The sequence below is a fragment of the Grammomys surdaster genome, unplaced genomic scaffold (assembly GCF_004785775.1).
Source record: "Grammomys surdaster isolate TR1022 unplaced genomic scaffold, NIH_TR_1.0 215, whole genome shotgun sequence".
In the NCBI taxonomy this organism is placed as follows: domain Eukaryota; kingdom Metazoa; phylum Chordata; class Mammalia; order Rodentia; family Muridae; genus Grammomys; species Grammomys surdaster.
Genome location: NW_021604660.1, coordinates 5,084,330 through 5,100,849, shown reverse-complemented (window position 1 = coordinate 5,100,849; position 16,520 = coordinate 5,084,330). Strand labels below are relative to the sequence as shown.

The 16,520-nt window shown below is 38.6% G+C and overlaps 1 protein-coding gene across 5 annotated transcripts in view; it reads right to left on the bottom strand.

Annotated features, from left to right (window-relative positions):
• Positions 1–272: 272 nt before the first annotated feature.
• Ros1 (ROS proto-oncogene 1, receptor tyrosine kinase) overlaps positions 273–16,520 on the bottom strand; it is a 108,078-nt gene continuing 91,830 nt past the window's right edge. For 4 of the 5 annotated variants that reach the window (XM_028772599.1, XM_028772596.1, XM_028772598.1 and 1 more), the window contains exons 40-44: positions 15,078–15,175; positions 14,285–14,485; positions 13,014–13,148; positions 5,855–6,018; positions 273–1,120 (exon numbers count right to left, since the gene is read on the bottom strand). In XM_028772599.1, the coding sequence (XP_028628432.1) occupies positions 810–1,120; positions 5,855–6,018; positions 13,014–13,148; positions 14,285–14,485; positions 15,078–15,175 (909 nt within the window). In that variant the 3' untranslated portion in view covers positions 273–809. Of the gene's footprint in view, positions 1,121–5,854; positions 6,019–13,013; positions 13,149–14,284; positions 14,486–15,077; positions 15,176–15,880; positions 15,974–16,520 lie in introns of those variants that run through there. The other variant, XM_028772600.1, reaches the window with a different exon arrangement.

The window sequence follows — 16,520 nt, the reverse complement described above, 5'->3', positions numbered from 1 at the left end:
GCCATCTGTAACTCCAGTTCCAGGAGCACCAACACTCCCTTCCAGCCTCTGAGGACACCAGGCATGTGGTACATATGCCTTCAGGCAGGCAAACGCTCATACACACAAAATAAAAAATAGATTAAAAATCATTTTTTAAATCACAAGATAATTTTTGTGCCACCTAAAGACCACAAAATGTCAAACGTTAAGATCCAGAGGTTTTCGTGGTCCCGTTTTTGCTATGCCTAAAGCTGTTCATCCAAGCTCCCAAAATACAAAAGGTTTTACAATGATGATTAAAGGGAATACTTTATTGGAATAATACCGTGACAGATGATTTCTCATGGCACATGGGCTGCCCCCTCCTGTATGTGTCTCTAATTGTTTCCTGCATCCTCTTTAAGGTAATCTGCAGTTCAGGTGGTCCTCAGCAGACTCCTGCTCCACCCCAATTCACATCCTTGCATGAACATATTCTTGTCACTACCTATTTGGCACAGAAGTTTTTACTGCACCCCAGACAGCAGGATGGGCAGTGCTCTGCAGTAAATGGCTTCAGAGGACAGGGACAATAATGGTTTCTTCCCAGACTTAGGATTTGTCCTGGGATTTCTACACACACAAAAGTTCCTCTGATAATCCACTGAAGGTTAGGTCACTGGTAAAGAGAACGATGAATGAAACCAAATGGCTCTTGGAACTAAGATCAGAATTTAGAAACTTCGCTGTGTCAATTCAGAGTCTAGACAGCCACCACACCTTTATTCTTTTCTGCAAATAACTTAACACAATGTTGATCTCAGTGCTGTGTTTCCTACAAGAAACTATTATTCAGACACATCTCCATGTCCACTGTGAGCAAGACAGGCATAATTCAGGCCTTCAGACTGGCCAGAAGAGCCGTAAGCCACCTGTGGTTCTTGGCAGAAGTCTTTGTCTGCCTGTGGTTGCTTCTTGTCTTTCTTCAGATCACGTAACCCAGATTCCTTAGGGCCTAGAGGACCCTCATAACTTCCCTCACCTTGGCTACATATTGTGGCAGGCACCATATAATTTAATCCTTCTTGGTTTTTGGTTTCCATCAATGCAACTGGCATCGTGTCATCTGAATTCAAAGTGACCATTTCATCATCTTCACCTGTGGGAGAGTATAGAAGTTACTGCAGTGTCCGCCTAACTTCTGTGTGTGTGTGTGTGTGTGTATACATATATTCATATATGTATGTGTTTATGAACTGGGATATATATATATATATATATATATATATATATATATATATATGGCATTATCTTATGCGGACAGCTAAATGTTACAAAGACAAGTGTAAAATAGCACATATTCTCTGTCCTTTAGTCTATGGCACTCTAGAAGAGAAGTAGACATGTCACTGTAGGTGCTGATGTGTAGTTACATAAAAGACTATATAAAATTGTTTGATACTGCATACATGAGAGACAGGTGAAGCAGGTCACTGCCTTCTGATGAAGGTTAGAAGCCCCATGCCAGGCATTGCTTGTTAAGATAATGCATAAGATATACATTTTACCAGGAGTGAGGCATGCACTGCTTATCCGTAATAGAGAGTCATTGCTCTTTAGAATTTACATTCAGATGGAAAGAAATCAACAGTGAACCAGTAGACAATGGAGAGCAGTGGGCAGAGAAAGGGCCTAACAACAGCATGCAAATGAGCTGCCATTTTAAATACCGGTTACAAAATACTCATGAATGAGGTAAGATTCTAGCAGACACACAGATTAAATAAGAACACTGTTCATAGCTCTTCCATTTTGTTTTTTTTTTCTTCTTTGCCACAGTACAGGAGATTTGAACCTAGAGCCTTAATCATGCTACCTGAGTCATCTACCACTAAAGTATGTCCCTGTTGTTCTGTAAGTTTTTGAGACAGGGTTACCTTGAGTTTCCCAGGCAAGACTTTACCTCACAGCCCTTCTGCATCAGCCTTCTCCCAAATTCAGGGGGAATATGACTGTGCCACTAGGCCTGCATCCTCCTTTAGCCCTATGTTGGCTCAGCTGCATAGTTATTCTAAGAGCATTGAGAAGAGAGCCCAGAGCAAGGCTTGAGAGGCACAAGTGCACTCAGTGAAGTAACAATAGGAATCCAATGTGGCTGGTCATCTTCAACAGTGCACACAAGGGAAAGAATGCACACCTGGATAAGTCGGGTGCAAGGTAAAGGAGGAGGATAGTGACATGAAGTATATGAGTAATTATTTTGAGGATTGTTCACGTTAACCCTTATAGAGCCCTTATTATACACTGAGCAATAGTTTATGCCATAGCCATGTGTTAACTCATTTTTTCTATTGGTTAGGTAGTGCTATTGTCTGCATTTAACAGATGAGGGAGATGAGGCAAGAAAGGGTTCAATGATATGCTTAAGGCCATCCAGCTAGAATGAGTTTGTATCCTGTTGTGTCTCTCTGAGGGGTGGGTTGAATTTCCATGCTGTGTGAGAATCAGCAAGAACAGTGGACCCTTGATGAGATGCCAAGTTTGCCTAATACCTAAATTCTGAATACCAAGGGACAACCTAATTTCTACTAACTGTGGGTATTGCCAGTATGTACTACAGACATAAAAAATTAACTTGCTATCTATAATAATGGCAATAAAAATCATCAAGGAAATAATATATTTAACATTGAGTCATTCAGCAGCTCCAATGGAGTTGCTCTTCATTAAGATAGTCTTAAAAGGCTTAAAGAAATCACACGGGTAACCCCTACAGTTTTCAACTCTCCACTCTTGTTAGCTGCCTCACTGACATCCATTTAATCCATTCAATAGTGAATTGGAGTGCTTCCACCAAGCATAACTTTAATTATTTTTGCTTTGATGAGTTTGAGAGACTAAAAAAAATCACTTATATGAAACAAATAAATTTCTTTTTGCAAATTATACTTCTGTGTGCCTAAGAAAAACCATTAACTACCTACTTCATTGGTTCAGAGAGCTGGCAGCAATATTTAGTAACTTGACCCTGGCAAGCTTTTAGCAATTAATACATCTTGTTGCATAAAGAGCTCTGGAGAGATGGTGGTGATGGGGAAGGTTGTTTTGATACTTCTTTTCAAAAAGTATTCACCACAAAACCTACAGATCAAAGCTAAGACAGATATTCTGAACAAAGGTGGCAGGCACTCAGGAACCTCTTTGGAAGGGAAATATTAAAATAAAGACTTCCGAGTAAGACAGGGTATTTAGAGGCGAGACATATGCCGGCTGACTGGCTATGTTTAGAACAGCACAGGGCATTGCGATTTGTTTCCTGTAGAACTCTTTGAGCTGGTGAGGTGATGTTTACACAAATGTTGGGATGAAGTCACTAGGATATTTTTACTAGGTGCCCAGATATGTTACTAAATTCTCTCTCTCTCTCTCTCTCTATCTATCTATCTCTATCTCTCTCTCTCTCTCTCTCTCTCTCTCTCTCTCTCTCTATCTCTATCTCTATCTCTATCTCTATCTCTATCTCTATCTCTATCTCTATCTCTATCTCCCACCTCCCGGTGCCAACCTCCATCTCCCCCATTCAATTAGTAGGACCAGAGCACAGACATGGCATTGCTGCTATTATTGCTATAATCCTACAGTGCTTCATTTTTTAAAAATGGAAAAAGTCCTTCAAGTGTCTTTCTTGGCTTCTTATATGTCTCCCACAATGATAACAAAGACACACACCTTTGATGCTGTGTTAAGTACACTCATTAGTCTGCAAAGTAACAAATTATTTCTCTCATATTGTAAATAATAATTATGTTCAGTTTGCCTTACAGGAACTGCTTCAGCATTTACATCTTTGCAAATATCCAAACCTCACTCTTCATTGGGTTTCTTCTCTCATTCCTGCCTCTTTTCTTCAATCGTAATCTTGGGGGTCAAAGATTCTAGTGGTTCCCAACTTCTTTCCATTCCTTAACTTCAAACAGCAGAAAAATGATTTCTCTTTTACTACAGTTAGATTTCTATCAGCCCAGATTACTCTCTAAATCATTATAGTTTTACTTAATTATTCGTGCCTCATTATTCTGCATGTTTATGTCCACTGTCTACTCTGATTTTGTTAATGATATTTATTTGTTTCATTTTGCTTTTTGGAAACAAGGTCTCACTATGTATCCCTGGCTTTCCTGGAACCCCCTAGGTAGATGCAGCTGCCTTTTAAATTGTGATGAGATTTCTGCCTACTGAGTGCTGGGATTTTAGGCATGGGCCCCTACATTGGACTTTATTGCTCATATTTAGAATTTCAATCATCTCTGACAACATCTAGTATCCAAATCTACTGGGTATAATCAAACCAAAATGATGCATGATTTCTAGAAAGCAGTCAGAATAAGCTCTTCTGTTCTCCCTGGCTGTATAGCCCTTTATTGCGGCATAACCCAGAGCGTGTGTGAAGATACTTTGATGTCAGCATCATTTGCTTCCTCCCTTAGCCTCATAGGTTAACTGTTAATAGGTCTGTGAAAATTTCTGTTAGAGCCTTAGAAAAAATAACCTCTCGGACCTGCTGGGGCATCCTCTGTCGTTTTTTGTTTTTGGGTTTTTTTTTTTAATAAAATACATTTAATACACCTGGTAGGAAAGATTCCATGAGTAAAGACGTGAATTTTTAAAATATATTGCAAGTAGAGCCCAGCACACTTGTAATCTTAGCATTCTTGAGGTGGAGCAAGAAGGAACCAAATTTAAGTTGTGGTGGTTTTAGTAAAAATGGCCCCCATAGGGCCATAGAGAGTGGCACTTTTAGGAGGTATGGCTTTGTTGGAGTAAGTATGGCTCTGTTGAAGGAGATGTGGCTCTATGGGTTGGGCTTTGAGGTCTCAGAAGTTCAAGCCTAGTGTTTCAGTTCTCTTCCTGCTCCCTTTGGATCTGATACAGGCTTTCAGCTACCTTTTCAGCATCATATATGCCTGCATGCCGCCATTGTCCCCATCATGATGACAATGGACTAAATCTTTGAACTGCAAGCCAGACCAATTAAATACATGTTTTCTTTTATGAGAGTTGCCATGGTCATAGTGTCTTTTCACAGCAAAAGAAACCCTAATTAAATGCAAAAGCCATCCTCAGTTATATAGTGAGTGTGAGGCCAGCTTGGGCTATATAAGGCCCAGTCTCAAAAAATTTAGAATAATTAAATAAATAATAAAATACAGATAAACTGTAAGTTCTGGAAAAGTGGCTATATCTGTAGAATTTACCCACTCCTTCCTTCACTAGCAGCTTATTGTACTTTGGGTTTCCATGACAACACTACCTTGGGGTTTTTCTTCCTTTTCTGTTATCTCCTATCATGCCCACCAACTTGTAGTGCCAGTCCCTCACATTCATGCATACCAAACTCCATATTTTCCAGAAAACATACAAATAGAAGGATGTTCATTAAAGTAATTAGAATGGCTGCTTGGCAGGAGATGGGGGTGGTGAATGGAGGAAGTAGAACCAAAGAAGAATATGGAGACTAAAGAGATAAACAAAATAAGGCAGAAGCCCCACAGAGACCAATGATGATAATTTGCCATAAACAGAAAGTCTATAATTATCTAAACTCAACTCTGCAGTTGAAATACAACTGATGAAAGGTAGGGAGGCCATGAACAGACTGATAGGAACCAGCCCAGCATGTGAACGCTCCTTTTTACTACCTTAGACAAGCGTGATCTCTTTCTTTAATTTTAATACACAATACAAGGCATTTTCCAAAGAGGTACACAACAAACAGCATAATGATGGTGCCAGCATATTATTATTATTACCTACCCTAAAGTACCTGCTATGTAGATTCCATTGTAACCTTGGGAGAAACACTGGGGAGAAAATTCTGCAGAAGCAATCTCACCTTCAAAGCCTTTGTTGATGACTCCCCCGGCAGGAGCTGCTTCTCCACAGTGAGAAACATTGTTTAAGGAAACACTTCTGAAGAACTGAAGCTGGTCTTGAATGTTATGGAAAGTGGGTCTTTGGTCAGGTTCTTGAGCCCAGCATTGGGACATTAAATTCCACCTGGACATGTGGGTAGAGATGGGAAAGTACATGATGACAGAATGTTGCTACTGACAGTCCAGGGAAGGACATGATAGAGAGCCACAGTTGCATCCAGCTCCCCATGTTTAATACAAATGTTGACATTACCTCAGTGGTAGTCAATCTAAGTTATCAGATGGGTATATGGATGCTCAGGTTTGCTTACTTAGCACATCAAGTAAAAACTGTTGAAGAAGTAGAGGGTTTGTTTTTTTAACTTCACCGAACAACAACAAAATCTAAGGTTCATTATAATCTAAATAGATGTCCAGTAGCAGAATGAGAGAAGGAACCCAGGTTTGAGCTCAGAGCTATTTCTCTTACACTTCAAAGAATAATTAGGACACTCTCAGTTCACCAGACATACATGGCAGGTTGACTGAATTGCCTTTCCCATACAGCGCTTATAACAGCATGTATCCGTTGACTCATTGTAGGTTAATTAGACACTTGTTTTACACCAGCATAACATTTGGAGCTAGGGTTTCCACAAGTAGGGCTCTTGTCTTCATAGGTGACATGTGTAGTAAATGAAAAAGAATGACAATTTATCACACTGCAAATCAAATGAATGGGGGCAGGAGAGGTAAATCTCTAAATATTATCTCTAATTAGATCGTTAACAGAGTTCCCACATAAAATAAAATAATAGTTTTATTTAAGATAATGTACTATACGATCTAGTTCAGTTCACCACTCTAAAACATCTTTTTAGATAATGGTCACATTTTTCTATAATAATTTAGTTTGTCTCATTTCTGAACTAGTCCCATCCTTCTTTCCAAATACTATCAAGGTATCTGCCAGGGAAGAAAGAGGTATGTGTGCTGGTGTGTAGTGGTACCTTGAGCGATCTTTCCTAACCTCCAGAACTGATCATCCACCCTACATCCACAACAACAGACTCTCTGGTAGCTCTGCTGGATCTCAGGGATCCTCTTCTTTGAGCAGGATGTCTGTGTCTTTAGCCTTGGGCTTCTCTATGACTCTGTCATAACTTGAAACTGTAGACAAATATCAGGAAAACCACACTTGTTTCTGCTGGATCCCCTGTCTAAATATCTAACTCTGAACAAAGTTCACAGTATATGGGAAGCAAAGGAAGTCTGGAAGTGCAAACTTGATTTCCTCTATTTGATATGCCGCTATTCTACCTTCTTAACAAAGATCAGTCTCCCCGTGTCAAAGTGAGGAGTCATTTGTTCAATGCTCTCTGGGTCATCCCTGCAAAGGTGAAGGCAGCGGTGCTGTTCCTGACCTTGAAGTTCTATGAAGTTCTCTTCTTCCCACATTAGTCCAAAACTTACAAGCAATGAAACGTCTGCTCATTTCTTTGACAGTGTAATGGTTAATACAGTTTCAGTGGCTCAGACTGGTATTTTATATGTTAATAAGAGGCTAAGGGTCTGGTCAGCTCTGTTCCCTCCATCATTGGTTTTCTGAGCTAAAACTTTTCAAACATTTAATTATTTTTGAGAATCTCATACATGAGTACCATGTATACACTATTTCCATCCCTTCCCCAGCCCCTCCCATGCTCCCCACTCCTTCTCAACAATTTTATAAACTTTTCTTTTTAAACTTTTATTTTAAATTGAAACTATTATTTTATTACATACAATAACATTTTATCATATGCAATAAATTTTTAATAACTATTTTTAAATTTTATTGTTACACACATGTACATATACCTATGGAGTTCATTTAGCGTTGTGCGTGTGTGCATGTGTTTAGGGCTGACCATTTGAGACTGAAGTGCTCATCACTGGAAAAGCTGATTCCCCCTCACCATCTATTGATTCCTGTAGCTCTTCATCTCGGACTAGGACCTTAGAAAGATTTCCAGTCCATGTTCAGAAATCTAATGGAGCACTTCCTGTTTAGGCAAGGGTATTGTTAAGATTTCCTGGTTGCAGCTTCCCTGTCATGTCTAGAAGACAGTACATGCTTTCTTTTCTCTTTCCTTTTTTTTGATTTTCAGAAATATGAAGAAATTAAAGATGAACAGAGGAATGGATAAATAAATATTAACTGGGAAGTATTTAAAAGTATTAGCACTACCTCATCAATAGAAAATATATGTAATTCAAATTGTGTTACGTGCTTCAAAAGGCACAAAAGAAAGTAAACACATGTCCTAATGGATGGTAATGTTTCTGGTGAGTTCCTCACAGAAAGAGGGGCCCTTCTACATAGATGCCATTTAAGCCTGTGAACTTGTAGGAAGAGAACCTGCTAATCATTGGAGTAGGGTATGTGCAGAAGTCAGGCAATACAAGATGGCATGTGCAAAGCCCTACATTTGGAAAGAGATTGGCACATTTTAAAATCTGAAAGAAGGTAAGAAAGGCTGAAGTGCAGTTGAGGAGGTGGGAGAATGAAATGGCATTAAAAAGGGAAGCAGGATCCTGCAGGTCTTGCAAACCAAGAGGAGCAAAAGGTCTTTGCACCTTTGAAGGACCATTCTAGCTGACAGATGGCAATTGGATTGTACAGGAGCCAAGTGGAAGCTACTGGCCAAAGACTAAGAAAAATTATAATTTGGAGTAAGTCATTGACAATGCGACTGGAACAGAATTATATTCAAGCACTAGATGGCAATCACCCACAAGTCATTAAAGGTATTGTATTTATCTATTTTAGGAACTACAATGCAGTCTTGAATACATTACAATAAAAACTCCACTTGAATTTCTTTCATTTCTAGATATGTAGGTCAAATCCATATTAGTGCTACGTGTCAGGGTATTGTGAGAAAACAACATTAGATGTTTTCTATGGACTGTTCTGGTGCCTTCAAGGGATGGATAATCTGGCTACAGAATGCCAGACTTCTCTTTATTTTTATTTTGTTAGAATCATATCTGGGGAAAAAACTGAACAACAAAATCTATCATCTCCTCTCCCCTTTTATAATCTGTGCCTTGTAGGTGCAGAGCTGACCCATCGATTTCACAGATAGACCATTACAGATAAGATTATAATTGATAGCAGACTGTGGATCCTAAGGCATAATTAAAACATAATCTGGATGGCTAATCTAGACATTTTCTTAAGAATTAAGATGAGACAATGAAGTGATTCTTGAGGTAGCATTTCTGAAAATAGAGATGATTGCCTAGATACTGACAAGATATGTCACGCCATCACACTTCAGTTACAAAGTTTTATCCTATCTGCAACCTATTTAATGGACACTACTTGGAGGAGTGGAAGAAAGAGGAAGAAGAAAGAAGAGAGTGAAGGCAGCCATCCCAGGGCTGACACTTACTGCCCATCACCCACACACCTATTCTGCCCTCCAGAGTGGTACCTCTTATTTTACATATATATATATATGATTTCTTTACATAGATATGCCCAGTGTTTTTAATCTAGGAAGGCTTTTAACTTGCCTTAGTCATCAGTCTTAATCTTCTAGATGCCAAAAAATGATGTACAAGGCCTGTCTGTCCTGGGAGTTAGAGACAGACGTAGACTAAGGAGAGAGGAGTTACATAAGCTGCAACATCTAAAAGTGAAGAATGTAGACTCGAATAGCAAGCAATAAACTGGCAAGGGGATGAAATGAAGAGGCTTTTAAGAATTTAATAATCCTAAGAAAGCTTTACTCGGGTCTTTCAAGTAAATTAACAATTACAGCTGCAGCTGGGGGTGTCTTCTTTCCAGTGTTCACGTCAGTGCTTAGTACTGTACATTACACACCTCTAAAGGCACAGTAACAAATACCCAAGTGCATTATCCTAGATGCATTTGCTATTTCTTGGGTTTGTCTAAATTTGTGTGGGATGCTTGTTCTAATTCTAAAAGAGTACCCGCTATACTTGGAATAATTCATTTGGCAAATATTGGGCTTCAAACCCCTCCACTCACTAATGTGATCCTTTGATCTTCTTTACATCTTTGTCTTTGTTTTGTTCCAAAATAGCATGAGACTCGTTAGTTGTGTTCAGTATTACTCTTCATGCATATTAAAGTCCTTGGATTCATGAAGTCATTGAAGTTCGACAGAGGAAAATGTCAGCATCTTTTACATTTAAGCAGGCAAGTGTCTGTAACTATTTAAATAAGACATATAAAATACAAACTTCAAGAATCCCTCCGTTGTGTCCAATCCCAGAGAGACTTAGAAATGAGCTGAATACTTTTAAGAGTCGAAATAGCATTACAACTCCACAGCCTGCCATTGTTATGTCCTACATCTGAGGGTCTCTGCAACAAGTCTGCCACTGTGATGTGTCCATCTCAGGGCCCCAGAAAGCTCTTGCTTACAGCAGAATTTCCCTTTGATCCTATTTCTTCACAGAAATGGTGTGGTGGTTGTTCACAGTGAAATCTGGAGAGAACACCATTGACTGGGCTTTCCTCTGTACACCTGAGCCTCCAAACAGAATACAGGAATGCTCTGAACTCCACATTCCAGCAATAGCTGAGGAGAGCATGGTATCAGAGCTCATCTGCCCCAGGAGTTATCCAGGTGCTGAGTATTTAGGTGGTGAGTGGAAGGTGCAACGTGGCAGCACAAGACTTTCAGCCTCTAAGCTGGGCCTGTGATCTCAGAGACACACTTCAAACAAAATTTAGTTCCTCCTGGGCTCCAAGGAGAGTAGTTAATCTTTATCATGACAACTTAAGGCCACGGCCAGATTGAATGGCACAAGGGCTCTGCTTCCCAGTACAGCTTGTTTCTGTGGTGGCTCTGAACTCTTCCCAGGGTTCTGCAGAGTCATGAAGTTGGAAGTATTTCTTACTTTTTAAATGATGTTCAAATTAATTTCAAAACCACCAATGAGCAATCTTGGTTTCAGGAAAGTATATATAAAAAGTACATCAACATTCAATGGTATTTTTGGAGGGTTTTGTTTATTTGTTCTGCTTTTTCTCATAATGCTTTGTTTGGCTTTTTTTTTCTTACCCTACAGGTCTTTTGCCTATATATGATGGTTTTTACGAGAAATCTGCATTTGCTGTGTGTGTGCCTCTGCGTCTATTTGTGTCTCTTGTGCTTTTCTTTGAAGGCTACTTCGGGTGCATTGGTTTTGGCCTATTCAGTTTAGTTTGTTTTTATTCTGTCTTATTTCAGTATTACATTGTTTAGATGTCTGTTTCTAATGAGAGAAATCAAAAAAGATATGGATTTTGGTGGGTGGGGAGTTGGAAATAATCTGAGAGGAGTTAGGGAAGGGGAACCACAACCAGAATATATCATATAAAAAATCTGGTTTTGATTTTTAAAAAGGAAAAAAATAGTTTAATAATGCATTCTACCGAGAATACACAAAATGTCATCCTCTCCCTAGACTCCTAATAAAAGCATTCTATTACTTATTCCCCCCCCTGAATTTTAACACCTTTGAATATAGCGAAATCTGAGATACAACAAATCAACTTGTCCTCAGCTCCATCATCCAAAATTAAATAAACACAGGAAAAAAGTATAATTCATTAATCCATTTCTTAAAAGCCAATCCAAAAGTACTGCACGATTATGGTGAGTCGTGTTGCATCCTCCTGGTGGAAGGTCATAACGTGAAAGACACAATTATGAGAGCATAAGGAACACAGTCTGTAATTAAAATTCTAGAGTGAATTTCTGAGTGTTTGAGATATGAATAGAGGTAGAAAATAGTGATTAGTTTTCCAACTGTGTAATTAAAATGCATTGCATGTTTGGGCATGCTCATCTTCTCCCCTCTAGTCCTAAGTGAAGTGTCTGGTATAATTTCTTTAAGTTGAAGATTTTTCCCATTGTCCCCCTAAAGACTCAGGATTCAGTTTAAGGTGCTGCTATCAAATGTGGCCTAGTTGTGTACGTGACTGAAAGGTTTAAAGGCTGAATCAGCCACTTGTGATAAGTTATATCTTTTAGCTGGAAGACTGAAATAATGCAGAAACATTCCCCAGTACAACAGCCAACCAAGGTGCCCAGCTCTTAATCATTCTTTGGCTCAAGTCTAAATAGTCCTCGAAATAACACAGTACACTCAAGGCAGTGCAGCCATGGTGTGCATCCGCATACTGCTAATTCCTTTTGCATTTGTCTGTACCACACAGTTTAGCACTTTATTACATGCTGGCTGGCCATCTGACTGCTGCCTCTACCATCTCATCCAGAGTACATTCCAAGATGCACAAGAGCTGTGGCCCTGGCATAAGGACCTCTGCACACACATGATGTTTGGCTTGGCAGTGTATGTGTAATACTTCTTCATTGTTTCTTGGGGTTTTTTGTTTGTTTTTTATAAACCTTTTGGGTAAAACACCTTTTGGAAAAAGTTACAAGGCCGATATTTCTGTTGATATTGGGAAGTGAATATGTATTCATCATAGCTGAATTATTTTTCTTTTGTAATTAAACTCAAATCACTCCCACTTGAGGGGTTACTATTAGAACTCAATAGTGGCCAGGATTAGTTTGACCAAGTTATTGTGTGGTATAACATTATATTATAGTTGTGTATTGCTATATATCATTGTAATTTTGTGTTAAGTGTATAAACAAATATGTCTATACAATTTTTAGTACTATATCCCACTGATCAGTATAAGCTATATCAAAAAGACAATGGAACTTTTAACTAATATATTTTTATGTAATACACTATTTTAATGCAAAGATTAAGATTGTATGCAAATAAAGACTCTCAAAGTAAAGTGATGAAGTATACACACATACACACTCATGCACACACATGGAGAGAGATATCATATTTATTTGAATTTAATTACTATAGCTACAAATATATTCTACTCTTCAAAAATTTGTATTGAAGTAAAATATAGCATGTATATATTTTTAAAAAGCTGTAATGTATTGAGTAAATTAAATCCCATCCTCAGTTTATATTTTATATGGGATGTACATATATAAATCCCATGTTTTCTTTTAACAAGCCATACCAGGGAGCCCTAAGACTGCAAATGCACATGTTTCTGTTTTGGGGGTGCTTATGTTAACATAATTAACTTACAGATCATCAGGACAATTTCTTGGTGGCTCCAGTCTCCCTCCTGCTTGCACATAGTTTAAAACATCAAGGTTGGAATGCGCTGGATAAGGTTGATGACCAAGAGTTAAAATCTCCCAAACCAAAATTCCAAAGGACCTAGGATGTTAAAGGGTTCTCTTTAATTATATTTATTACAAACATCAGGTTTACAGTAGCTTCTCCAACATCATTATTCCTGGGGCTACGGGGGCTACTTTGTGATTGGCATTATTGGCCTTATAAAAAGCAAATAGGAGACTTAAAAGGAGGTTGATATTAAGAAAAAGTAGAACAAGAAAGACTCTGTGGATAGACCACATTTCAAAGATGATAAAAAAAAATGCTTGGGGTGGTGGCACATACACAAAGAGCCAGAGCTCCATGCAGCACAGGAGCACATGTACACAGAGATACAAGCACACAAAAGCACAAGCAGACAGGCATGGAGGTGAGCAAGAGACCTTGTCACCATTCCTCCCCCAACCTAAATTTGAAGAGGATGAAATGATGACAAACATGGAGAAGAATCATAAATGAAAACAGATTGCTGAGGATAATGTTTCTCCTGTACAATTTCTCCTATGGCTTAAAATTCACTGAACAAATCTATAAACTTTTTAGGAGCTCGAATCAAAAGCTGGGAACCAATAAGCAAAACTCAGATAATAAAGACCAAACTTTCCCAGTGTCCTACGTGTTTTCATAATCCATGACTTCAAGTCTATTTATAAACTAGTGATGACATCCCCTGCAGGAGGTATTGGGGGCACATGAACATTATTGATATGTACCATTTCTGTCAATATAAAACCTTTGTATACACCATAGCTGCAAATATATACACCTTTGGTGAATAGCAAAATGCTTGAAATAAATGAATCTATTTCATATAGAATTTTAAGATCGATGATGAAAAAATTGAGAGAGGGGTGCAAAGGATCTAAGATCCATAATAGTTATCCTGGACCACTAGCTTCAGGGGAGTCACTAAACTACCCCCCCACACACACATACACATATGAGAGAGAGGGAGAGCGAGAGAGCAAGAGAGCGAGAAAGCGAGAGAGAGATTCCTACAAACACATATACACATATCAAAGAGGTAGAGAGAGGACAGAAGTGGAGAGACAGAGAGAGAGAGAGAGAGAGAGAGAGAGAGAGAGAGGGAGAGAGACTAAATAAAATACAATTGAAAATAGACATACAGGTATTCAAGTTTTTGCCCTCATTTTTCTGTGTCCTATTTAGCTCACCATACATCAGACTGAGAAGTAAAGATTCCATCCATCAAGTTTTCAGGAGCCATCCACCGAACAGGAAGCAGGCCTTCCCCTCTCTTTCTATAATAATCATTTTTATAGATTTCCCTTGCCAATCCAAAGTCACCAATCTTGACTACTCGAGGACTGGTATAGTCTTTCACTGATACAAGGCAATTCCGGGCTGCCAGATCCCTAAAGTAGAAGTTACATTTGATAATGGTAAACAAGTATTCCAGAGATCATACAAGGCTAGAAGGTCTGGAAAGAAGAGAGACACCTGGTGATTAATATTGACTGACAATTTGAAAAAAATCCAGAATCACTTAGGAAATAGATCTCTGGGCATGTCTGTAAGGAAGTTTCCATGTTGTGTTAGTTGAGGGAGAAGAAACCCACTCTAATTGTGGACAGCTATAGGGTACAGTCCCAGATTAAATAAAAAGAAAAAGCCATGGAAGGACCAGCATTTATTTTCTTCTGCTTCCTGAGTACAGACTCAATGTGACCAGTCATCACACACTCCTGCTGCCATGACTCCCGTAACATGATCGACTGTTCCCTCAAAATATAAGTAAAATAAGCCTTCCCTCTCTTCCTTAAGTTACGTTTGTTGTACATTGCTTTTCTCATAGCAATGAGAAAAGTAACTAGTACAGAGATTCTTTACAATAATGCTGACACTTTGAAGTAATGAATCTGTTTAACTCTCTAGTGTAGGGAACCCAAACTACACATGGTTGTCATGTGACTACCCAATAATCTTGTTTCCAGAATCTCATAGTACCTGTGAATGAAGTGCATCTGCTCCAAGTAGACACAGCCTTTTGAAATATCTACACACAGCTCTACAAGGTCAATCAAGGTGAGTGAAGGACCATGAAACTATAAGAGATAGAGGAAACATTATATGTAATTTTCTGCCTGGCACTAAGTCCATACACATATGCATGAATATGTATGAATACATATGCATATATGAGTATGTACACTAGTGTATGACGTGCTAAAGGAATTTTGTTATAGTTACAAGAACTCAAGAGGAAAACATTCAAACATACATGGTAGCAAGCTATATTTATAAATTTCAAATCTAGGTCTACCACCAATAGGTGAGTTTTCTTAGTAATTAAGCACTTTTCTTGTATGTAAAATGGGCCTAGTACAGCAGTCTTTTCAAGATTTAAAATAAGACATATAATATTGCTAACATACAATAAGTACTTAATAAATAAATGGTGTCTGAACTTATAGAATTATCAATAAGCTATTAAAAATAATAACCAGTGCTGGTTAGATTAATGATTGGTTTAATGTCTTTTGATTGTTTTAGTAAGGACAATAGGATTGTGCTTCATAAGCCCCCCCGCCAATTTACAATTGTTAATAATATCATCTTTCTAGATTACTTTTTACCTATAAGAGCCAGCACAAGTGTAGACAAGTTTATACTCATTGCAAGGAATTCTAGTAGAAAACAAAAGCCAGTCAAATTTTTTATTAGTAGCATATGGAGAAAATTCAAAGTTGCTGCCTGGAGGCCATAGTCATACGTTGAGCCTTTCCATATCCCTGCAATTACCTTGGTCCAGGCCTTTATCATCCCTAATCTGATGCATCCAAAGACTTCCCACGTGTCCAGCCTCTTGTCTTTTCATTAACTCTCTGGTTGTGCCTCACTTCCTGTAGAACCGATTATCAGATGTTGGGCACAGCCTCATGGTAGCCCCAGGCTGCATCAAACTCTCTATATGCCCATTAATTTTCCCTTTGCTTCTCCTCTCAGAAGCTGCACTTTAGTTTTTTTTTTCAACTATTTGCCCTTCCTTACATCTGCTCTGTGTTTTTTAATCCTCCTTTATTCTTCAATCTATTCTTTCCTCACTAGAATAGACCCTTATTCTTGATAGTGCCCACAACCTTCACTAAGCATCTCAAATGACTCCCAACCTCACATGATATTACGTCTGTCAATTACTTGCGCAAAGGTGCTGTCAAGTGCTGCCCCACTGCTTTGCTCATGTCACAGAAGTGGAGGTCATCTTCATCTTCTAGGACAGAATACTATCCTAGCCCCATGGCTCCTCTCTATTCAGGGTTCATTCACCTACCATATCCTGCTGTCCTAAAGGAATCCTTATTTGGATTACAGAAGCTCAAGGGGAAAATACACAAATACTATATCTGTACATTTTAAATATTGTTCTACTACTAATTCCTTGAATTAGCT